Source organism: Uloborus diversus, chromosome 7 (assembly GCF_026930045.1).
Source record: "Uloborus diversus isolate 005 chromosome 7, Udiv.v.3.1, whole genome shotgun sequence".
In the NCBI taxonomy this organism is placed as follows: Eukaryota; Metazoa; Arthropoda; class Arachnida; order Araneae; family Uloboridae; genus Uloborus; species Uloborus diversus.
The window spans coordinates 64,837,165-64,863,546 of NC_072737.1; the positions used below are offsets into that span (position 1 = coordinate 64,837,165).

General features: G+C 32.0%; 1 protein-coding gene across 1 annotated transcript; it reads left to right on the forward strand.

The window, feature by feature from the left end:
• Window positions 1–412: 412 nt before the first annotated feature.
• LOC129225619 (WD repeat domain-containing protein 83-like) lies at window positions 413–25,063 on the forward strand. The gene is made up of 7 exons (XM_054860086.1): window positions 413–815; window positions 899–1,123; window positions 1,801–1,913; window positions 7,381–7,513; window positions 10,598–10,706; window positions 12,957–13,071; window positions 24,801–25,063. Exons 1-7 carry the CDS (start codon window positions 743–745, stop codon window positions 24,948–24,950), a joined length of 918 nt encoding a protein of 305 aa, XP_054716061.1. The 5' UTR covers window positions 413–742; the 3' UTR covers window positions 24,951–25,063.
• Window positions 25,064–26,382: the final 1,319 nt, after the last annotated feature.

Below are 26,382 nucleotides of genomic sequence, written 5' to 3' on the forward strand. Positions count from 1 at the left end.
TATGTAAAAACATGAGATCGTAGGTGAAAGAGAACAAAATGTTTTAAACTCAGGAAATGATACAGCTCACTTTTGAAAATACTTACTTAGCAACGAAATACAAAACTTGAAACTAAACGGCAGGAATAATAAACCTCGAACTGCGCCGAAGAAAGACGACGGCTGGCAACAACTTTGATTATTTTAAGCGGTTACAGACAGTTAAAATGAAACCGAGGTATTTACTTTCTTCCATTAACTTAAAAAAATAAAAATAGTACAGTACTGAATATGATACTAAATTAGAAAAACAAATGAGACTGAATATTTTTTTCAATGCTCTTATTTCTTCCTTCCTTATTATGGTACAGAAACAAATGTTATTAAAAAATTATTTGGCATTGCTTGGTTGCTATGGTTTCAACTCATAATAGTCTCGAGTGAAAACCATGACTCTCTTCTTGAACGAAAACAACCGATCCGTATTTCCAGATATGTAATTCTTAAAGTTGTCAAAAGATTGTCATGAATTCATCACAAACTTTTTCTTTGTATCAAACTGTTTCTTCTCCATTCCAACGCTATTTCTTTTGAGTACTATATCGTTTTGTGATCATCTTATTATGCGAAAGCATTAACTATATTTAAAAATATTTTTTACTGTCAGTCTAAGTTTTATGACCCCTTATTTGGGTTTTTCCGAAGGTATGCTAAACTAGGATTCTTTCGGATCAACTGTCAAATTTCTCTAGTGATTGCTGAAATGGGCCTACCCAATGTCCTAAATAAACAACTGTCTTGTAAGCAAGGAGCTGTACGTGCCGTTCGGTTCAATGGTAAATGTTCATTTTAATTTTTTTATTTTTTTTTATCTATAGCATTAAACCAAAAGTTTTGACGAACTTCTTTTTTTTTTCAGTTGATGGCAATTATTGTCTAACTGCAGGTTCGGATAAATCTGTGAAGCTCTGGAATCCACACAAATCAGTTTTGCTTCACACATATATGGGTCATGGCTATGAAGTACTTGATGTTCAAGCTTCATGTGACAGTGCACACATAGCATCAGGTGGAATGGATAAGTCAGTATTTTACTGGGATGTGAGCACAGGTCAAATTGTGCGAAAGTTTCGAGGACATGCTGGTAAATAGTTTTTGGGGTTTATTGTTTTTCATTCAATAATCAGGTATTTACTCAATGTCTAGTGCAGGTTGTTGCTATTTAGTGTAGAGAAATGTTAATGATAGCTTTCTGGTGACAAAAAATATTTTTAATCTGTGAGGTCATCTTTGCCCAACTTAACATGCTTGGCAGTTCTGGCATGCAACAATAATATTTTCCTAGCTATGATAGTAAATAAGCATCAAGCTTTTTTTTTTTTTTTTGGCTAATTTTTTTTGAAAATCTGTGCATTTCATACTTTGTTTAAGTGCCTTATATTTTTCAGAACCAGAATATACACCAGAATATATTTGTCTTAATGCATAGAGGGAGGTGGGTAACATTGGTCTGATTTTCTACTTTTCATTTTTTATCTTATCAAAAAAAAAAAAAAAAAACATGCAATGAACAGTTCAATTTTTTACTTTTTGTTTCACTTAGTAACATTTGTGCTCTTTTTATTTATCTAGTGTTATTATTATTATTATCTAATTTTTTTATTATCAAATAAGTTTCTGCACCTGTGTTCAGCATCTTTCAGATTTATTTTCTGATGTTGTAGAAGATTTTTTTTACAATTCATTTTTAATAGTGATTCATGCTTTAATTTTATGCAGTAAACTTTTAAACTTGATAATACTTGTTTTGCATTTTTGAAGGTTATGTCAATGCTGTGAAGTTTAATGAACAATCAACTATTATACTGTCCGCCTCCATTGACAACAGTGTATGTGCATGGGATTGCAGAAGTAAATCACGCGAGCCTGCACAAGTATGTATGTTTTTTATATTGCATAAAAATGATAGAAGGTTCTAAGAAATCATGCAGAAATTGCTTGAAGTTTTGCAAAAATGCTTGCTGAATACTTCCTTTACATAAAAGTGGAAGAAAAAAGTACTAAACCTGTTTTTTAACATGACTAGGGGGCTGTTCCCCCTGCTCACTGCCGCTCACCAACCCCCCAAGATTGCTTTGTAATTTTATTTGCAAAGATTTAAACTGTCAAAATAGAAAGAATCAGATTAAAAATGCATTACAAGTTCCGTTTGGAACAATAAGCATCCTTTTTATGGGTTTTAAACTAACTTTTACTAAATTGCAGAGCTATAGGTGCTAAAGGACTTCTAAATATTGCAAAAGGGCAATATCGTACGTTTGAAATGTAGCTTTCAAATTCATGGTCTTTAGTAGCATGTTTTGCTCTTTAGCTAATTGCTTGAATTGAGTTGAGCCTAGAATTTTCGGTTAAAATAGAAATCCTTATATATGTTCTAATTGAGAAGGTTGGAATAAGCTTTATTTGATGCAGAAAAAAAACCTCTTTCAAACAACAAAGAATGTTAAAAGCAGGGTTGGTAAAAAAAACGGTTTTTTTCAAAAAAAAAACAAAAAAAACGTTTTTTTTTTTGGTTTAAACCAGGTTTTTTTGGTTTAAACCAGATTTTTTTAGCATACTATTTGCGAGAAAAACAATTAATTTTCGGAAGGTAATTAAGGTTTCATGTAATTAACAGTTATTCAATAGTCACATTATACCTAATTTCTTGATTAATTAAAGAGATAAGAACAAAATCTTGTAACTAAATTAAATAATTAAAATAGCTTTCTGCGGGGAAATATTGATTGAAATGTTTGACTTGATTAACATATTAGTATGCATGTATATATAGACCCTTTATGATACGAAATACTTCAAGAAGTGGTTGTGATGCGGGTTAAGATAAAATATAATGAAGATCCAAGAAAAAAACTTTATAAAACCAACATAATATGAATAATTATCGAATAAAGGTAAAAGTTATATTTTTAAGCATAATCTTTTCAAAAGAACAATTTTCATATTTTTTCTTTCTGATCTTACATAATACTGATTTTTATATACACAATGTTGCAAATATTAAAGTAAAGCAAAATGTACAACAGTACATGATTGAACAGTCAAAAAATCGATTGCTGTTGTACTGACAAAGTTTTTAAAAAAACTGCTGCTCTATATTCGACTCCGTTCTTATTTTGGAAAACTTGGAAAAGATATCGACTATCGCTAAAACAAAGAACCAAATCAAAAATACAAAAATTGGTGTAACATGGCTTAAATTACAGCTTATTTACTGGCATACGTGTTGCATCCAGCATTGAAGTTTAAAAAATATTAAATGCAAACTCTTTAGAACAAATAAATGTGTAGCAAATTCTATTTCAAGAAAATTTTTTGCCAAAAGCGTTATATACGTGAAGTATACACTTTTTTTTTAAATTTAATTCAAAAAATATTATTTGTGTTCACCTGCAGAACAAATCTTAATTTTTAGGTGCAAACAATTAAGTTAGACTGTTGATTACCTTACAAGTCAAAGTTAAAATTCCAGGAAAGTGCAAATAAATGGGCAAAAATGTCACACCCCTGCAACAGGAGTGAGCAATACAATGGATTGCATCTACAATAAAAGATTCAATCCTTAGTAAATCTTAACTAATTATGCAAACTTAGCTAGGAACTTAGTATAAATGGAATTTTACATTTTTCAATATGTGTAGGGAAATCAATGTAAACCTGTAAAATAGATTTTTTTTTTGGCTTTTTAAAAAAAAACCATTTAAAAAAAACCAATTGGTTTAAACCATGGTTTAAACCAACGTGTTTTAAACCAAACAACCCTGGTTAGAAGGGGGGGGGGATCTTTCCTCCCTTTAATAGGCAATTTATGTGAAATTTTAGCTTAAAAGATTAATTGTAAAAAAACTGATCCAAAATTTAAAAAAAAAAAACCTCAGTTGTCAACCCACGGGGCTCAAAGTAATTTTATACAAATTTCAAAGCTGTAGGTGCTATGTTGTCTCCCGTACGCAGGCCGGCTACAGATTTCCTTTCACAATTTCTTTATCATTACTTTTTTTTTCAAATAAATAGAGAAAACTGCATTTGTATATTTGATTGTGTAATGATCTTCTGTCTTGTGTGAGAAGGGACTTTACAAGCAGTCAAACCGCTGTTTGAAAGTTAATAAAACCCTGACTGGAGTCTTTAATCATTGATTTGAGGGTAAAGCAAGCGTTCATTATGTGTGGATTACTATTTATTATTATGATTAACTGGCAGGAGGACCCTGAATTTAAAATTTTGGGAGGAGGAAAATTTGCAGCAAGAAATTCGGAATTATATTGAGGGATTAAATATGAGCATGCACAATGAAATGGTCCCCTGTTGGCGACTGGAGACTGCTAATCTTTTTTTTTTTTGAGTGCATATTAAAGTTAAAGGATTTACTTCCAAAATGGCAAACTGTATTTAAAATTGATTTTTTTGGTATTTTTTATGAAATTAGTAAATTAGTTTTTTAATTTTTTTACAGCCAATAAATTTTGAAGGAGTTCAGATTCAAATGAAAAGTACTTATAACATTGCCTGCACTTTCCTCAAAGCAGAATAATACTAAATTTGCTACCTAAGCAGGGGTATGCACGAGGGGGGGGGGGCACCTGTTGGCCCAGGTTCGAGCCTGAAGAAGGCACGATATCTTTAAAATGAGGGTGAAATATATATATAAGGACATAGGAGGAAACAATATGCAGGGACCCCATAAAAGATGCCTGAACTGCAGAACAATTCAGTTCAAATGAGTGGAGAAAAGCTCTGCAGATTTCCTACAAATGTCTTCTAACTAAAGATGTAATTTTACAGAAATTCTGTATACTTTCTACAGAGTTCTTCAAATTAGAAATAAATCTAAAATTTCTGCAAAATCCCTTTTTTGGCTGAAAATTCATTCAGAATGTCGTTTTATGCATCATTAGCTAAAACTTTGATTTACTTCAAATTTGAAGAAATCTGCAGAATTTTTCAAAAAGTTACACTTTTAGTTAGAAGATATTTGCGCAAAATCAACTTTGACAGTTGCACCTGCTTAATGCCCCATAACCTCCCTGGAAAACATGAGCACCCACATAGAGGGGCAAGTGGGGGCTCAAGCTCTCCACCCCTTAGAAATTAGAACTGTCTTGCTTTTAGTACTTTTTTCTCTGCAAAAATGTAAAAACATTTCTTCTCCAGCCATTAATGAATAAGTTATAAAAAATATTAAATTTTAATAACTCTAATATGTACTGAAATTGGTTTCCAAAAGGAAAATATCGTGCTAAACCACGAGGAAAATGTCTGAGCCCCCCCCCCTTAAAATTTTGCATATAGGCACCCATGCTGGAAGACAAATCCATAAATGATTGGCTATGTAAGGCAAATATTTTCCATTCATAATGTTTGTGTAGCCTTCAGTTTTGGCCATGTCTTGTTATTCTAAGCAGAAACATCTAATGCAATGAAACACTTGAAATTAGAGCCTCTATAACTGGGGGACACTATAGGAGCCTTACTTGTAACGATGTCAGAGCGCTCAGAACTCTTCAATGTTTGGAGGAACAGAGACGGTACTTTTAGATGCCAAGAATGGGGGCATAGTCACGTTAAAAGTTCCCCCCAAAAAGGTCCTGTTTCTCTTTATACAATTATGTTTTTCATCAATTTATATTTTATAATGATCCAAAGGTAAATTTATAATGTATAAATTTATCTTGCTGAGCAATTTTAGTCAAATATATGTTTCAGAACATCCTAAAGTGTTCTGCTTTGGGGCACATTTATATGCAGTTTTCCTCCATTCATTCTTCCTTTTTTACTTTCTTCTATATCTAATGTATAGAAGAAAGTATTAAATTCGTGCAAATTTTCGAATTTCGAATTTTGACGGATTCGAACGTTTTGAGGTGTGCTGAGTTCATTTCGACTATTTTTGGAAAATGTCTGTCTGTCTGTGTGTGTGTGTGTATGTATGTATGTGTGTGTGTATGTATGTGTGTCACGTCTGTGTGTGACCAGTTTTTTGTGGCCGCTCTACAGCAAAAACTACCGCATGAAATCGAACGAAATTTGGTACACATATGTGCCCCTATGTGAACTTGTGCCCATTAGTTTTTGGCGCGAATTCCTCCAAGGGGGGTGGAGCAATGGGACGTTTTTTGAGTTACGCGTGCTTGCTATTCCTCAGGAAGTAACTGGCGGAATCAAACAAAATTTGGTCCATATGTTGCCATTAACAGGAGCAGGTGCTGATTCAATTTTGGTGTGAATAACTCAAAGGGGGGTTGAGCTATAGAACGTTTTTTGTCGTCAATTGTGACTGCTGTATCTCAAGAAATAACGAACGGAATCAAACAAAAAATTTTTGACAAGTAGCCCTTAGTGGGTATAAGAGCTGATTTTATTTTGGTGTCAACAGCTAAAAAGGGGGTAGCGCAATCGCCCGTTCTTTTTTTCCATTGTGAGTGCCCTATCTCAAGAAGTAATGCTACGTTCTGGTTGAAATTTGGAATATATGTGAATCCATACGTAAACAGGCTTTGGTTCAATTTTGACTCCAATCGCTCCAAGAGGTGTTGATTTTTTTTTTTTTGCGAATAAAAATAGTTTTATTAATGCAACAATAAGAAAGATAAATCGTAATAGATTGTCGTCTGCGTATTTCTCGTGATTTTAATTGTATGGAAATGATCGGAAATATTATCTCAATGATTTAAAATTTTTAACTGTTGCCATCTTATGTTTGTTAATAAATAAAATATTTGTAATTAATTCAAGTAAGGCTTTTAAAGTAACTTTCAATTTTCGCTCTTTGTTTTGTTTTTACAATAATTCAGACATTGGGATGGTCGTCAAGTTTTTGCATGTGTAATTTTGTTTCTGTTAGGAATATTGCTTCCTCGTCAAGCATGGGGAGGGATCAGAAAAAGGAAAAATATAGAAGAAAGTTTCGTGATGGCCACAACATACTAGTAATTGTATGGAAATGATCGGAAATATTATCTCAATGATTTAAAATTTTTAACTGTTGCCATCTTATGTTTGTTAACAAATAAAATATTTGTAATTAATTCAAGCAAGGCTTTTAAAATAACTTTCAATTTTCGCTCTTTGCTTTGCTTTTGCAATAATTCAGACATTGGGATGGTCGTCAAGTTTTTGCATGTGTAATTTTGTTTTTGTTGGGAATATTGCTTCCTCGTCAAGCATGGGGAGGGATCAGAAAAAAAAAAAGAAAAATATAGAAGAAAGTTTCGTGATGGCCACAACATACTAGTTAAAATTAAAACAAAATTTTAAGCACTTCATATTTGTGAGTGAAGTTATTGCTGTAACTTAATTGAATATTCAAGTCATTAAAATAACCAAAGTTTACTTTTGCAGATTATGAGAGATGCAAAAGATTCAGTAACATCTATTTCAGTTTCTGATCATGAAATTCTTACTGCGTCTTTAGACCACTGTATTCGATGCTATGACTTACGCACTGGGAAACTTCACACTGATGATTTGGGCTGTAAGTATTTTTATTTATTCTTAAGTTTTTACCTTTTTTGACACTTCAGCTTAACATTTGTAACTTGAAAATTAGTGTTTTATAAATATCTTTTGTTCTTTTTCATTGTTGTTTTTAAATTAAAACAAATTCAAATTGCCAAAAATATGCATTTATTTTAAATATGACATTAGTTAAAACTTTGAATGCAAAACAACAAAAGATTTAGCAACAAATGTGAAAATGTGACAAATTTCCAAAAGAACTTAGTTTAATCAATTTATGATGATGAACTTTTTTATCAGTATTGCTACTAGGGGTCTACTACCCCTTTCTTGCAAACCCCTCATGTCCTGCTTCTCGATTCAAACTTGCAATTCTCGTCCACTTTACACTAACTAGGGGTGCCCACCCCCCTTTGGGCAAGGGAGCACCCCCTTAAATATTGCAAAAACCTCCCCCCCCCTCCCCAAAAAAAGTCCTTGCCAAAAGAAGAAAATTTTCCCCAACTCCCCCTAAAATTTTGAATGGTGCAGTCCAGGAATCCCCTAGTTAAATACCACTCTCTGCAGTAACTATCTAGTACAGGTGCACCACTCTCTGCAGTAACTATATAGTACAGGTGCGGGTTCAGCAATAGGCTCATCATAACAATATATCTGGGCACTAAATTTTTTTTTCGCCTTGCGGATTTTGCCAGAATAAAATGATTACTGTCAGAAATTTGGTGATGATGCAAATATATAAGTATCAAAATGCTCCCCAACTTAAAATGGTTTTGTTGAGTAAATTTAAAGATTCAATAAATTTGTATAACTATGCTGTTTACTACAGTTAATATTTTACTCAATAGCAAACTATAACATTTGCTTGCTTAAAATTTTAAATGTTTGCTTTATACAGTACAACCTCGATGTCTCAAATCTCTCGGGACAGGGAAAAATTTTGAGATATCGAGTTTTTGAGTTTTCAAGGTTTTAAAAAAATTACATTAGTAACTCTCACATTTACACACACGTACGCTATATGCATTTATATATACTATGGGACCACTTCAAATTTGAAATGAACAACAATTTCAACTTGGTTTTTTCACCTAAAAATTTAAAAATTCTAATTTTATCTTTAACTAATACTCTCACATTCAAAAAGTTCTCAGCAGCCATTTTGTAGAAGTTAAAAAAGCTGAATGATAAAAATGAGGAACGCATTTTCCGTTTTCGCTTGAAAACTGACGGAAAAAAAATCGAACCCCTTTCCTCAAAGTGGACAACATGTTCGAGAGAAATGCACAAAGATTCTAAACTCTGGGGAAAACACTGCACCCCCTTCATGCCAACACTCTCCTATTATCTTGCTCCTATTAACAAAATTTCGAAGAAAAGGGATGAAACACGTTAAGCAATAGTCTCTGGAACTGGTTTTGCTACAAAAATTGCCAAAAAAAAAAACGACAATTGAAACTTTCTTCTGTGCAAAAATTTCGACATATCAAGGGTTTCGAAAAATAAATTTCGAGATAACTATAGAAAATACGTAGGGGTTTTTATAGAAACTGCTGGGGAAAATTTTTGTTTTGAGACATCAAGGGTTTCGAGATAAGGAGGTTCGAGATATCAAGGTTTGACTGTATTTCAAGTATTTATTTGCACCAAATCTTGTAATTAACAGAACTGTGATGCAGTTCAAATAAATTACTAATTTGAGGACAACTGTTCCTTTATGCTTAGGTTCAATGCAACAAAGAACATTTCTCTAAACTCTTATCTTGATTATTTAGTATGAGTAAAAGTCCAAAGAAATAAAAACATAAATGTAATTTCAATGAATTTTGTGTTTGATCGATTTAAAAGTTCTTAAAATCGTTCTGCATTGATTGCTAATGGACAAAAAGTCATAAATTAGCTCAAATTTTAAAATGGAATATTGTTTACAAATGGAATTTGTCAGGCTGTTTTCCCATTGTTGCAGAACTGGGACTGAAATTATTAGGTCAGCAGGGGGCAATGGCCTCCCTCCCTGGCTTTGAGAAATTAATGTATTTACATATATTTGAGTCATAGTTTTTGTTGTTTTCTGGTGTAATATGCATTGGGACCCATTGCCCCCCCCCCCCCCTGGAAAAAGTTGAAATGATGAGCTTGTACGAAATGCTATTATTTGGCTTTAACTAATTTGTGACATTTCTAGGGAAACATATCTACATATATAAATGGCTACTTCTGTATGTAAGGATGTCCGGGATAAACTTCAAAACTACTGGACAGATTTTAACCATTTTTTCACCACAGATAGCTACATTATCAGGAAGTAACATAGGCTATAATTTATTTCTAAAAAACTTAGATTCAAAAAGTTATGAGGAAAAACAGTAAATTTCACGTAATTTCCCCATTAAATGATTAAATATAGAACCCATTGTTGCAAAAATTTGTTGCCTTGAACCTTACAACATCAATATTAATAGTAATCATATTGAAAGTTTTGAATCAAGGCTTCTGTGGAGCAAACATGAGTTTAAAGTCATTTAAACATTTGGAAACTCTACTTTTTGCACACTTAGGGAAACATATAGAGAGCTTTTTTTTTTCTTTTTTTGTGTGTGTACTATTTAATTAGATTAATCACACGGTTTTTTAGTGATCTTTGTTTTCGTTAGTTCATATTTCAGAATTTCTTCAAATTTTTATATTCTTAAGTGTTGTGCTTTCGTTTCTAACTGAATACTATTTCATTCTTTATACTTATTGCTATTTTACTTTTATGGGTAAGGAAAAAGCTCGATTTTTAATCACGTCAAAGTGGTGTGTTTCAACTTCTTTCAGTTAACACAGAAAAGGAATGAAAGTAGCGATTGTTTCTCACAATTATTACTGACCTAGGCAACGCCGGGTATTTTTGCTAGTATACAATAAATAGAAAAATTAAATGCAAAGATTGGTGTAAATGATTACGGCCATCTGTTAAATAATATTATTCTTATGCATTGAAGATATTTATCAATAAATAAATATGAATGTTTGTTATAGCACATATAATATTTTAAGTTACTTTTGTTTTATTTTGAATCATAAATATTGTCTTGAGTATATATTTTTTTCTTAGGCTCCCTCAACTGTGTGACATTTACAAAAGATGGGCAGTGCATATTAGTAAGTTGTTTGGACAATACTTTGAGGCTGATGGACAAAAGTAGTGGTGAAATTCTTTCAGAGTAAGAATGAACTTTGATATTTTGATTTGTCTTTACTTTTGATATTTTTAAGAAAAGTTAAAGTTGATTAAATTGTCTATAGCAGCATTTCTTAAATTGTTGGATTTGTGGAATCCTTTGGATTGTCGACCTTTTTCGTGGAACCCCTGATTTTCCCTCAATTGTATAATTTGCAGGCAACAATCTAGGAATGGTTTATTTTTAACAAAAGTACTTTTATTGTTTAAAAAAATATTCTTTGACTAAAAAAAGTAATTTCCAAACTAACACAAATTTCTCTAGACATCTACGACTTGTTTTAAACGCATTTTAAAATTTTATAATGAATGGCACCCATTTTTACTATGACATCCTTAATATCAGGCTTTATGATGAAAGTTGCATTCTCAGATCAGGTTAAGCACTTAGGCTATTGAGATATTTAGATTTTGTCGACAGATAAGTTGAGAACACAAATATAGTTGCAAATAGTAAAAGTGCGAACAAGGAATTTCGTGACAGTGAAGAATATTTATATTTTTAAATTTTCACAGTATTTCACTGAATGGCATCATTTTAAATTTCTGAAATAAGGAAGAATCAAGTGACATTTTCATAAAAGAGTCGTATTTAATAGCTGACATAATTGAAGGCACACATTGACAATAAATGGCCTTTCAATCCACTATTAATATTTTCTAAGTCTTCCATTCCGAGAATATTCATTAAGCACTTCACTCAAACCTTATTTTTTAAGTGACTGATTAGAATGTTTCGAAAAAAAAGAAGCAAGTTTCGTGGAACCCTTGAGTGCTTTCTATGGAACCCTGGGGTTCCGGGGAACGCAATTTAAGAAACGCTGGTCTATAGCATATAGCAGTGATCCTCTACCAATGGTTCCATGAGCCAGTCCACAAAAAAAGTTTGACCAATCCTAAGAGATTTTTGCTTTTGTCCATGTAAAAAAAATTTCTGCTCAAAGAAAGAAAAAAAAAACATAGTAATAATATCCAATGCGACATTTTTACATGAATTTGATTTGTATTTATAATTTTATATAATTTTTCAAAAATTTTATTTTCAATTTCTACAATAATTACTTATCTTTACACTTTGGTATTTTTTGTGACTGTGCTTTAATACTGCATATAGTTTTATTTATTTCTTTATTCATTTATTTTTGAAAAAGGAAAAAGAAAAAAAAAAACCTCTCACCTGTCAGAAAACTTTTTTTCACAAACTTGTAATTTTATATCGTCAAAGGTTCTTTTTTTTTTTTCGCAAAAAAGGCAAATACCTTACAGATTATTTTTTTTCTTTAATATTAAATGAATGGAAGGCTTTTTTTTTCCAAAAAAGAAAAAAATTCTCAGATTCTCACCATTCTGCAATTTTTTTCGAAAAGTTTTTCATGTCCATGGTTCCGAAAAGGTTGAGAAATGCCAGTTCATAGTGCTTCATAATTATGCAAACAATGACTAAGAGTCATTGTTAACCTTATAGTCAACCTTGTACCAGAGCCATGGTCTTGATAACTGCTTCTGTATGTTTTCAAAATTAAAAAAAAAAAAAAAGTATTTTTTATAAAGTAATGACAATATTCTAACAATCAATGTAGGTAATTTAAAAGGTAATTTTAAGTTTTGTTGTGCATATTTAAACAGATTACTTATAAATTAAAATAGCTTTGTCTGAAAAAAAAAAAAGATATGATTGTCCCACTCACACTGGCATTTAACTATGATGTATAAAAGCTTGTTGCAAAATTTATAAAGTAACTTTTGTGTGCTATGTTTTATCCATGTTAATTAATTTTGTAGTTGTTGTTTTTAAACTCACTTTGAAGTATACATTTTTTGAAACAATATTTCAGTAAGGCTTTCCGGTATGCATCCTTCAAAAAATGGTTGCTATAATGCTACCACAAATCCTATATGAAAGTTCTCAGATGTCTTAGTTATTCTGATATTCCTGATTAAAAAAAATGTTGTCCTGATTTTTAGCTTTCTCTCCTGATATTCCTGAATTCTTTTTTTTTTTTTTTAAATCAATTTCAGGGTTCTCAACAGGTTTTTAGTTTGTTCCTAAGTTATCTAAAAAATGTTATCTAAATTATTTTTTAAAGGGACCTTAATCTTAACTTTTAAAAGTTAAAATGTCATTTGGTTTACTTGTATATTTACATCTAACTTCTGTTATACATTCAGTAACATTGTTATTCAATAGTTAAAAGGAAGATTAAACTTGAACTTTGGAATCCACAAATTTTAGGTACGAAGGTCATAAAAATGAGAGCTACAGGATTGAGAGCTGTCTTAATGATACTGACACTCACGTGGTATCTGGATCTGAAGATGGAAAGGTTTACTTCTGGGACTTAATAGAGGTAAATTATGATAACTTATTATTTGTTTCTTTCTTTATGTTTTCAGTGTACTTTTTATTTTAATTCTTTCTTATTGTTCTATACTTTATACTTTATCGTCTTTGTTCTGCAATATTTTTTTTTTTATTGTGAAAGATGATGAAAATTCTGGTTTCTTAGAGACGTAAATATACATTATTTAAGAGCTTGCAGCTGGCAAACTTACCACATTTTTGTGTGCTTAATATTTTCTTCAGACATTACCTTGGCCTATACCTGCTGTTTATATGAAATGGAGAATAATTAATTTGACCAGCGGTTTCTATAGGGTGACCGGTAGGATGGTTCATTTTTTTTCCAAGCTTGTGTTCAGGCCACCCCCTATTTTTTTAGATTTGCTAATAGTGTTATGCTGTAAAAGTTATTGCTTCTTACTCAAATTTTTAGAGGGTGCTGCTCAATGACCCTTACATTAGCCAAAGTTCAGAAAATGCCACAAGTTTAGAAACATTTGATTTCCCCAGTTTTTTTTCTTTTTCTTTTTTTTTTTTGTAAATGATTATTTTATTGCAATATGTGCATATTACTAGTGTATATTATAATCTGTAGCATTGTTTTTTCAGTTTAATGTATTTTTTAACCCTCATCCCCATACATATGAAGTTTGGGGGAGGGGTACCTTTTTCAGTTGAAATAGGAAGCTAAAATTCTTCCAGTATTTTACTATCCACAAGTCTAAAAATATTGAGCGCTGGCCCGTGTTATCAAACAGGAACATTTTTTATTTTGCATGTATTTTTTAACCACCATAGTGACCAGGTTGCAAAAGGTGCAAAAAAAAAAAAAAAAAAGATGACAATTAACGATATTTCAGAACAGCTGATTTTTTGAGAAGTAGAGTAGTCAAGTGTTTTGTAACAATTAGAAAATAAAAATGGCAGACGTCCATGGCGGCTCCTAAGTTATGACAAACAGCGAAATGTTACCACCGTCGCGGGTTAAAGAAAGCTTCATGCAGTGGGATGTTTTTAATAGGTGGATGACTAAAACCTTTAAAGATTAGTTTTGGTAAGAGACAATAAACAACCTATGAAAGTAATTATTTTTTTTATCTCAGATGATAAATATTCCTTAAAAAGATTAAATTAAATAAAAACTTTTTTTTCTTTTTGCAAGTCATATGAATGATATCCTCAATGGCCGCTAAGATCTGATTTATCTAAACATTTGAGTTCAAATTGTTATATATAGTTATTGGCCCCCATTGAGTTACTGGCAATTTCAAATTTGGTGCTAAAAAACTCAACCCTCTGATCAAAAGCTAAGTAAAAAATATGTCAGGGCTGCATGTTTCATCCGTGTTAAAAACATTTCAATGAATTTGCACTGGATGTTTTTGTTCTTTTGTGATTTATGTTTTTTTGGCCGAGGAAAAAAAAACAAGTTATTTTCTTCAGAAACCATTTAAATTGCATATTTTTGTCAAATGATATTTTGAAATGAGCGTAATGTAGTACAGTTATTAAAAGCTTATAAACTATGCATATGGGATACAAAATAAGTGGCTAATGACGCACAGTAAAATAATATCTTTTCTTATATACTAAAATTTTGGTGTGGCCAATAACTCACAATAATTTCCAAAGTTATGGCAACTGGCCCCTTACAATTTTATGGTTGACTAGCTTTTACCCGTTTCTTCGCTCGTTGATGTAGTTTTTTTCAATCGATTCAAGTTAACGGTCAACACAGGCAGAGGTCAAATAGTTACTAAAAAATGGTTTGTCTCCAGTTTTGCTGACATTTCAAATTGCCTGCCTTTTTTAATTTATCAAAAGGTATGATTAAAACTGAAAATCGGGGGGAATGGGGGGTAAATGAAATGTCGACGAAACTGGGAAGACACCCAAAAAATCACACAAAATAAATTACAAAAACGTTCAGGAGTTCTAAAGAAGTTAGTTTGAGTAATTCTCAAAAAATCCAATTTGAATGAGGTCAACTATTCTTAAATAAAGTGAAACAGTTTCCTTACAATCCTGATCTCCGTCAAATAATATCCAGCACTACACTGGCTATCCAAATTGTTGTATAATGTATAGCTTCTTACCGGAGATATCGTCCCAAAATAGGATCAACAATCACTACAAATCCTGATTCTAATAATGTCCCTTTAGAGAACATCAAACCTTTAAAATCCCCATTAGAAGGAAATCAACTGTTTCTAAATAACGTAAACGGTTCTGATTACAATACCAAAAAGTTCAGAGTGAAAATACCATTAAAATTAGAGTAAAGACAACAGTTTTTTTTTTCTTAAGTTCCCATTTAAATTAGGACAATAGTACAAAAAACTTCTCATTTCCCAAAGAGAAAAATTCCCAAAAGTCTCTATTAGAATGGTCTCTGTCAGCGTTTTCAAATAACATTTCCCTTTGATGATCTCAGTCATGATTATTTTAAAAAATATTCATCAGTACAGGTCCGATAGGATAAAAAAAATAGAAAAACAAAATAAAAGAAAAAAAAGAAAGAAAGAAAGAACGATTTTCTCTATTGTCGCCATTAAAATAGAGGCTTTAATTCCTCAAAATCCTAATTAGCATCATTAACCCTTAAGAATACACACACAAAAAAGAAAAAAGAAAATGAAAAGTTTCATAAAAATTTTAAATAATTCGCCAATTCACTAACATAGTTGCCTGGTAAAACTGGAGATAAAAAAAGAATTTAGTGGATTAATTTACATTTTAATAGTAGTTTTAATGTTATTTAAGGGTGTTGTTTCACTAATTTTGCGGATTAATTTTAACTTCAATTCCTCATAGTACTTAATGATCTTTTTACCAAAATTAATTTGGCGGAGTTTTAACATTTTAATGCAACTTTTGCAATGGATCTAGTGCCAAAATTTTTGAACACTCATCCCGAACACGTTATCATAACTCTTCCCATCAAAAAAGTTTTTGGGGGTGGACTCTATTTCATAACTTTATTTAGTTATCAGATAATTGTACGTAGCAAAAATGCCGGCGTTGCCTGGGTCTGTAATAATTATGAGAAACAATCGCTATTTTTATCCGTTTTCTGCTGTAACTGAAACAACTCATAACGCACTGCTTTGACGTGATTAAAAATAGAGCTTCTTCTTAACCCATAAAAGTAAAATGGCAATAAGTATGAATAACAAAATAGTACTCTTTTAGAAACGAAAAATTGATACTTAAGCATATACAAATTTGAGAAATTTCCAAAATATGAAATTACATTTCACTTGTTTAAAAAGATTTATCTTTTTTTTTCAAACATAGTCTAAAACCTTCTCTATATTGCTATTGAAGTACAAACTTTTTAAAAACGTAGTCACCCATAATCCCCTTACTGCGTTTTAAAATGTTATTAAATTTGCATTAATCGTATTGGGATAACTTAAATGAGGCTCCCCCTCCTTACTTTGTAAAACTGTGTTACTAATTTTCATCGAAGAGATAGTGTCGCCAAATACTGAGATACTTCTTGTGATTATAAAATGTTGCTACCCGAAATGTTTCCAATAAGTAGTAAAAATTTGGCAATTGTTTGAAATTGTATTCAAAGACAAATAAATGAAAGTTTTTATGCTGTTTACGGATTTGCTTGATTTAGTTGGCGAATAATTTTACGTGTTAACAAATTTAAAGAAAAAAATATCAAAGAAATGGTGATATTTGGTTACATGGTGAAAACAGAGAAACAGTATTGCGTACTCTTTAGCTTCACAAACAGCAACAATTGAAAAAATTGCCAAATACCTTAGCTATTGAAATGATTCCACAAAAAAAGTTTAGCTAGATTCCTGCTGATCGATTAAATGCCCAGTCAACACAAATAATTAAAAAAAAAACGCATTTATTGCCTCAAAGTTGCCTTAAAATGGAAAATAATCAGCCAAATCCATGTATTATTTGCCAATCTTGTGCAAAAATCTTACTTCAAGATTTGACTTGAGAAAAGCCTTGAACAGACACGAAAAGCAAAGATAGTCAACAATACAACGTCGCTATCGACATTGAGTTGAGATGATATTCTAAATACTATACCGAGTTGAGGAAAGCCTTCGAACATGGAACTAAAAAGCTCATAACTCGTTTTTTATTCTACTTAGAAATTTCAAACAGGTGCCATCTTCAGCAGAAAAATCAGAGCTTTCGATGAACATATAATGTAAATATGTGCAATTATTTTTTCATCCCTGTATTAGAGAATTTATACAAAAATTGTGTTTTATTGCCCTCAAAGGGGGTTTTGCCACCCATAATGGGACAAAAACTACCGTATGTGCTATTCTGATGCATAAGCTATATTATTGTATAGTTTCATCAAAATCCGTTCAGTAGTTTTTGCGTGAAAGAGTAACAAACATCCATACATCCATACAGACAAACTTTGGCATATATAATAGTAGTAAGATTCTGCTGGAATTTCTATAAATATCACCAACATTGCCAAACTGACATTGGATTCTGCATCTTATTTTTTTGCCCCCCAACTTCTTTTCAACTTTTCAACATAACGCCTAGTTGGCAACACATTTAGTAAAAAGTACTGTCAGCCCCACTTAATCGGGTAACGGATAAATGAATACCCCCCTTATACGAATAAAACCTGTTAACCAAATATTTCCTCATTGAGATAATGCTAAAGATCCCCGCTTAATCAAATAATTTCCCTGGATAATCAAATAATATTTATCAGATTTCACAATATTTTGCTAAGAAGTTCATTAAATAAATAAAAAAATTATTAAGTATGAACAGTAATTGACATAAAAAATATTAAATTATATTTTTGCACACAACAGATGAGGTTGTAAGTTGCGTTTTTATAATTTTCCTTTCGCACTTATAATATATGCAGAATTATTATATTATTTTGTCGTTCACTTAGCTTGTTTCAATGTATTTTTACCAATAACATTGATCACTTCCATTAGATAGTTATTGATTCCTTATTATTAGGTTTTAAGGCAAATATTGTCAATTTGGTAAGGTAAAGAATATTTCCCTGCTTAATCAAATACCCCGCCTAATTGAATAATATTTCTTAGAACCGACGGTATTTGATTAAGGGTGCTCTTCACTGAGAGTCTGAAAGCTTCGGATCCAATGCTAACCTACGGGGAAAGTTAAAGGTTATTTTACAATATTCCTTTGAAGTTTTCGGGTCAATTTTTTTTCTGAGTATTTTTCAAGCCTATGTCTGTGTATATTAGTTTTTACTTTTTTGATACGTCCATTCTTCGATTTTTTAAAATTCGAGAAAAAATGAATTTCTTCGAAAACGAGGTACTGTTGGACCTTTCGCTCTGTAAAAAAGCTGCAAATCGTGCTATCGAAATTTTAAGAACGCCCCAACACGCAAAATATTTCCAGCTCTCTTTTGAGACTAAGTTTGAAATGATGCGACCATTTCTAAAAAAATATCGGAGTTCCAACCATCTGAAATATTTTCGAAAAAGCTCAATTTCTCTACTAAGCCACGCCCTTCACTGGTCCCTCCTTCCTTGAGGGGAAAAACCGGGTGAGGTGTATAAGATTTACGATCATTAGCGCAAACGACCGTTTCCATTTACTACTCCCCTCTTTTCCGGAGGCATTTTTCAATGAAGGAATGAATGAGTGCTTTTGAAAGTGAATCCACATGCTTGGAAACATCTTCACGATTTGATTTGTGTTTAGAAAGGATATAGTTTTTAAAGAGTGCTTCTGAGATAATTCTTGTGAATTCTTGTGCTAAATGACCTCCTGAATCCAAATATGACCACCTTTTCCCATTCACACGTCCCGCTTTTTTGGAAATGTCGCCCGCAATTTTTTTCAGTTTTTGAGTTTCATAGCCATTATTTTTATTTGGAGGGGAAGTTATCGTTATATTATACATTAATACTTTTCTGAGGGGCTAGAGAGGTGCTACGTTTGTACGCAAGAACATATGAAGGAAATTGGTTAACTCATGGGGGGTATTACCACTTATTATATTTTTAAAATCATCAAAATCCATCCTTTTTTCTAGGGGTTTGTTTTACAATTTTTTCCCTTATTTTTTGGCATGAAACCAGAGTATAGGACTCACACCTATAAACCCTATATCCGAAAAAAAAAAATTTCACGTTGTAAATTTAAAAAAAAGGAAGTATCGCATTTTGCGTAAAGTTGCATCGCAGACCTTCAGTGAAGAACCTTTTCGTGTTATTCAAATTCATTCACGGATATAATTAAGATTAAAATTATCTTAAGTAGGCTTATAATATAGCATTAATGAATATTTCTATTTCTGGGGATGCACTACCCCCATTACTTTTCACAACATCAAGAAGGCATAAACAATGGAGCTGGTGCATCCAAAGAAAGATAAATATGTATATTAATGCTACTTTATAAGCAAATTTAAGGATGCTTTTCACTGAGAGTCTGAAAGCCTACGGATCCAATGTTAACCTGCGGGGAAAGTTGGATGAAGATTTTACAAATTCCTTTGAAGTTTTCATGTAAATTTTTTTCCGAGTATTTTTCAAGCCTCTATCTGTGTCGTGTACTTTTTCCTTTTTTGAAATATCCATTCTTTGATTGTTTAAAATTCGAGAAAAAATGAATTTCGTTGAAAGAGGTGGTAGGTACTGTTTGATATTTTGCTCCATAAAAAATCTGGCAAAATATTTCCAGCACTCTTTTGAGACTTTGTTCGAAATAAAGCGACCATTTCTTAAAAAAAAAAAAAAAAAAAAAAAAAAAAAAAAAAAAAAAAAAAAACCCCGAGTCCAAAACCGTATTCTAGATACTTACTAGATATTTGGATTCTATTTTTGTCTATATTATACTATGTTACTACAAATGTAAACGCATAAAATGCTTTCCACAGCTCAACAAACATTTTTGAAAATAATTTCTCGAGCCAAACTCGTAAAAAATTCTTTACAAGGTATGTACACATTGATCATGTAATTCATAATACAGTGAAATCCAGTAACAATGAACTTCAAAATCGGGACTGAAAACTTATTTGGTTGAAACGGGTACTTCGTTATACTGATATACGTTGTAACAGGATTTCACTGAATTTTTCTTTTGAAGACTTTCTAAGGAGAAAAATGATACATACCTGCATTTCTTTAAAGCATGAATGAGTATAAAAAAATTGTTTTAAAGCAGGGTTGGGTTCCCAGGGTCGTGACCCCAAATGGGGTCGTGTAGCGTTTCTTCTTCGGTCGAAACATTATTCCTACCACAGTATAGTTGGGGGTGGATCGAATCTAACATAGCAGTTTTGTAATGTAGGATCTAACGTAGCTTTCACAATGTTGCCAGGTTAGGTCCACACCTTGCGATACTTTACTGACATGTAGGCTACGTGATCACAGGTCCTTTACTTAGTCAAAAAAGGGTCGCAACGTGCAAAAGATTGGGAACCACTGGTTTAAATTTACAGATAATTAGAGAACTGATGGGGGAAGGGGGAGAACACTGACCATTTTGTTTTTAACTGGATGAATACACCATGTTCTAAGAATCTTTCGGTAGTCGTGTTACACTGAAATTTTCATAAGCTCAGACAAATAATTTGTCTGACGTCTAAAACATTTCCCCGAAACCTAAGGTTTTTCAATTTTAGCCGATCTTTATCAATATATATTTGTGTGTATGCACTGTGCAGTCGCGTCTGTTCATAGTGAAGTCTAAGGAACCGAATAACAATTTCGTATATAGCCTCAATTTCGCTATAAAAAGGTAAACAACAAGAAGGGAACTGAACCATAAATACGATATATACGGCTTGAATATTAGTACGAAAAACCAAATTTCTAGTTGAATTTTAATTCAAAGTGTCAAAGGTCAAAGTTTTTTAATATCCTGGATAAAAAAACAAATACATAGCCACAAGTTTTCAATCAAGCAATGCATTTTCTACACTTATAATTTACATCTTTTACTTGTGCTTTTAAGACGTTGTTTTTGACTTTTATCTATTTCTTGCACAAAGCTCATGCTTTTTGAAGTGCATATTTTATTTACAATTTACACATTTAAAAATTGAAGCTATTTTGGAACACCCGATTTAAAATGGTGTTAAAGCTTCATTGAAACATTATCATTATTTAATATTATTCATAAATGGGGGGAAAAAATTCAAAAAAAAAATTAATATTAAACAGAAAAGAAAGAAACATTTAGCATCCAGCCCATAGCTTTCATTTGAATTTTGACGTCTTGAATTTAAATTATGTTTTTCACAATCACGAATTGTGGTAGAACCCTACTCTTTGGGTTTCTTATTTCTACAAATGGTTCCTATCAGAATTATATTTGTAAAAGTCATGATTTGAATACAAGACGTCTACATTCAAATGAATTCCAGGGGCTGGATGCTGGACGTTGTTGACTGAATGCTGTTTTTGTCTGAAAAGTATTGTGTAAAATCGAGAGGGTCGGGAATAAGTAAAATTGATGGCGGGGACATGAACTTCACCGCCCAGGAGGAGGGACATGCTCGCGAAGACACGTGGAACAGACGAGTTTGCATTAAAAGAATAGAAAATTAAAGTCGAAAGAACATCAACTACGGACAAGTGAAAACAATAACCAACTGTGGTCGCTCAAAAAAAGAATATATTTGGTCTTGGTCAAGCAATAAGGTATTCGAGGGCGAATGATTGGTATTAGTCTCACGCAACTTTGCGCACATCTCTCAACTTTTGTTGATTTTAAATGTTAACATTTATTGACATAGAAATTACACTATTTTAATGTAAAAACGTGCAAATTAAATTACACTTGTTTCGGGGTTATTAAGAACATCTTTATCAATAGAGATAGATACATGTGTTTCTGCCTTTTACATCATTCAAAAAGTTTTTATTGGGCCTGACAGATTTCTCTTCCACGTTCTGGAGTTATTTGAGTTACCCTAATTTTGCTAACAGTTTAAAATTTCTCCGGGAAGTCGAGAAGAGATCAAAAAGAAAAAAAAAGAAAAATTAGAAAAATTAGAGCAATAAATGTTAGTACACTCAACAATTTATAAATTATGCTTCATGAATACTTTTATACAAAAAGAGAAAAATTAAATTGAAATATTTTTAAAATTTAAAGGATAGTATACTAATGTGTGTGATTTGCAAATGTGGAATTATATTTTCAATTCTGATATTTTTTTCTGAATATAAATTACGTATGTAAGACATTGTTCACATTCTTACAAGCAAACAATTGACGTAAATAGGGAATATTCCACGTAATTGTTACGATTGTTTGATTGATTGCAATAGTTTGCATCAATGAAAGCTTGATTGAGTGCAGCTATCAAGTTTAGGACTTCGTTTGCACGAAGCTGTCAACATTGTCTGGTAATAAAGAGGTTTCATTTAATTTCGAAATGCGAGCATGAATGAATTTTCTGAAAATTATGCTTTTAGCCGTTGCTTTTCTCACCATAGTATCCGCAGAAAGGAAAGCATTTCTGATTATGTTTATTGTTATTATTACTATTTTGAATCGCAGAAAGCAATGCATAACTAATGTAACCAAAAATTGAAAACCGTTAGGAAAAAAAAAGACCTGAGAAGAAAAAAAAATCAAAAGTTTTAAAAAGTTATTCTATTCCTCCTAACATTTTGCATTTGAATAAGTCGAAGTACATTGTTCCAAGTGTACTGCAAGTAAACTGCAGCTTGTATTTTTAATTTAAGTACATTATTGCAAGTAATTCCCTGTTGCTCGTGTAATTCCACCCACGAAATGTATTTTCAAATGTTCTCAAACATCATATAACTGCTGCTTCGAAAATACACTTCAATAAAAGACTTACCAACTACTTATTATTATAGCCTGTTGCACTTTTCGTCTAATGCGTAAAATATTATTATTATTATTATTATTATTATTATTATTATTATTTTTGAAAAAGAATTTCAATTTTAAGAAGTATATTAATCATTTAGTCTTGTGTATGCTGCTCTAGTCACCATGCTGATTATCTATGTTTTTGCGGGATGATTTGTTTACTGATAGTAAACAAATGCAGCCCTGCGCATGATGAATCACCAGAAAAATATAAATAAATATCTAAAACAGTAATTGATTAATTAACAAAAATGTCAGTTCAGCGTTGCATATCCTCCATCGAATTGCAGAAGTATTCCTTTTTCGACCATATATATATATACATATATACTAAAAATAGCGGGATCCCCCCCCCCCCTCTTTGAAATGTAACCATATCCTAATATGAAATTGTTTTCTGATTACGACATTTCTGCCGTTCTCACAATAATTAAAAATAAAATCAGCATCGTTCCACCTCTTGACTGTAAATATCCGATAACCGATATGTAATCTTCCCTCCTCACCCCTCACCCTTTTTTTCCGGGACTACACCACAGGTTTACACTAAGCTTATACCTCTTGTTATATATATATATATATATATATATATATATATATATATATATATATATATATATAATCATATCCTAACGCAAAAAATTGCATTCTTTAATTAAACATCAGACAAGAAACTAATTAGCTTTATGAACGAAATAAGATTCGGACGTGGCAATTGAAAACATCGTTTAAAAAAAAAAAAAATAAGACAATCGTTTTTCCTGTTCAATTTATGATAAATTTTCTTTTCATTCATAAATTTTTCATGAATATAAAATCTGGGAACGCATATCCAAAAAAAAAAAAACTTTGTTTCAAAAATTACGGCAGACCCTTTGGTACTGACTTTATTTTCTGTTCTGTTCAACCTTCGCATCGGTACTGTTCAAGTGGGGTTTCGGCCGCCAGCTAATTTCCTTGATTGCTCTTCACGACGGGGGTCATTTAGGGGTTTCTTTCCCTCCAGAACAATGACAGCTGTGACAGGTCACGTGTTCCTGCCTTACATCGATTACCGTCCACTCCATTGGCTGTTGAAGTGTCAATCACTTGATTCAGGTTCACGCCCATCGTTCAAGGAAGAAAGTCATTTACACCCTAACTTCAAAGTTTTCCCTCACTGAAGAGCAGCCTTAAGTGGGGCCGACAGTACTTGAAAACCAAAAGCTTGCCGATATATTGCCAAGTTTGAAAAACGATTTGCCAACCAAAAGCTTGGCAGTATTGGCACCTATTTTGTTGCCAAGTGGTCAGCAATTTAGGATATTATTACTGTCTGCATTAACAGAGCTATGAGTAGCCTAGTTTGTTTAACCTAGTTGTTTCCCTTTACTCCCAGAGTAATATATGCAATAAATGGAAACACCTAAACAGCACATCAAGAACAGCAGGGAAGGTGAAACTGATGACTAAAAGTTTTTAGAAACCTACCGCATGATGATGTAAAACTAGTTGAAACCAATTGATTTGCATTTGTAGACCTGTGGGAGGAGGAAATGCAAGATTACTAAACTTTGAAAAATAACTTTCTTCAGTTTCATCTTTGAACAATGATGACGCTAACAGGATTGTTTCGAACAATTGTAGTGTGGAACGAATGTCTTCTTTATGTTACTTAGTCTTCACTAACTAACAGTTTAATTTCCAAAATGAACACAGGTGTGGTAATAGAGTATGTGTCAATTTACCCTATCTTTGTAAATTTATAAAATTAGAGGCATTGTTTCTGTAGAATGAATTTTTGTGGATGCATGTTTTCCTTCAGATGGAAATTTCAAACTTAATAATTTCAAATTCTATCTTTATAATTTACTTATTGATTTCTATCTATAATAGGGAACTGTTGCTGAGAAGTTGAATCATCAAGGCCATAAAGTTGTACATTCAATTTCGTTTCATCCTACAAAACCAATTTTACTGACTGCTGCAGAAGCAAATATTTATTTATGGAAAGAAAATAATGAAGAAGATGAAAAAGAAGAATAAGGACCTTAGTCATAAATGTGTTTGAAAAATGTCCGAGAGATGATGCATAAAATTGCAAACTGTAAAGCCAACCAAGTTTTCTACGTCATACAATTCTCTCACTGTTTTTTCAATTTTTTAAAACAATAAATGTGATTTTTTTTTAAATAGTTGGACTTTGCTTTTATTTTGTACTAGCAATACCCACACAGCGATGCCCGTGCTAAAAGTTAAAGAAAATCCGTTGAATTAAAGAAAAACAAATTGCATCAAAATTACATTTGCAGTAGCTTTCAAATGTAAAAAACTTCAAAATTCATCACCAAATTAGCCAAGCGACTTTCTAATTAAAAAGAAAATCAATTAACATATGCACAATGAATTTAAAATAAAGTGTTAACAGTAAAATGTTCATAAGCAACAAAGGCAACTTCCTCCAAAATGTTTGAAAAGAAAGTAATTGAAAAATTGTCTAGAAAATGGACCTAGTGTTATAGCAATTTCTCGAAAGGCTTGAAAATTGGCTCAATTAGAATCGCTTATATCTCCTGTTCTAATTAATTGAGAAAAATGAAACAAACACCTTCTTGTTCAGAGAAAAAAAAACCTTTCCAACGAAACATAATGTTAGGGGGTGAGGGGATTTTTTCAACTACCAATTTGGCAAAACATGTGAATTTTTAGCTTAATTAATTAATTAGAAAAAAAACTAATTCAAAATTTAGAATTCGGACTTCGAGGTGCAGACCCCGGGGTACGCTCGAATTTTGTGCCAAGTTTCAGGGCTGTAGGTCCTATAGGGTCTTTTGGCCATTGGGTACAAAGAAATACCGTCACCATTATATATATAGATTACAGTGTATAAAGTTTCATATGAATGTTTGCTTCTTACAAATAGGGAAGTTTTCGATTTTTCAATTTTATTTTTATGTGATAGAGTAACATGTATGAACATCATAGGTGAAAAAATTTTTGCGATACGATAAGTAGTTTTTTTTAAATTAATTTTTAAAGTTCAAGCCCTTGTGACGTCAAATGGCATAGGAAGTGACGTCATGCGCTTTCCGATAGGAGAGAAAGGCTTGCGAACCGATTCCCATGTGATGGGAGAAACTGAAGAATTTCTTTCGACTTCGAAGACGAAACGTAAAAGGCTTATCTCCTCGCATTTAACTCCTCGCGTTTCTGGAACATTAAACCTCTCATCCTCTCGTAAATATTCGAATATCATCATTGGTATTACTTCAGGAAGATTATTTAGATTGTGCTTTAACGAATCCGACCTCCATAGTGTGTTCAAAAGGATTATTGAATTTCTAAAAAATAAAAATATCGGCGCGCTCAAAATGTCCCTAGCGAAAACAGGGGATCTTCGGCGGAAGGCTGCCCGTTCGCGCCCTGTGACGTAGGCTCGTGACGTTTCAGAAGCGCGCACTTTTGCGCGTGGAATTTA

Bases quoted from the DNA above. Each gene is read 5' to 3' on its own strand.
- LOC129225619 (XM_054860086.1), top strand. From the start codon at position 743: ATGGGCCTACCCAATGTCCTAAATAAACAACTGTCTTGTAAGCAAGGA. The intron at 816-898 runs GTAAATGTTCAT...TTTTTTTTTCAG, and splicing joins ACGTGCCGTTCGGTTCAATG to TTGATGGCAATTATTGTCTA. The intron at 1,124-1,800 runs GTAAATAGTTTT...GCATTTTTGAAG, and splicing joins AAAGTTTCGAGGACATGCTG to GTTATGTCAATGCTGTGAAG.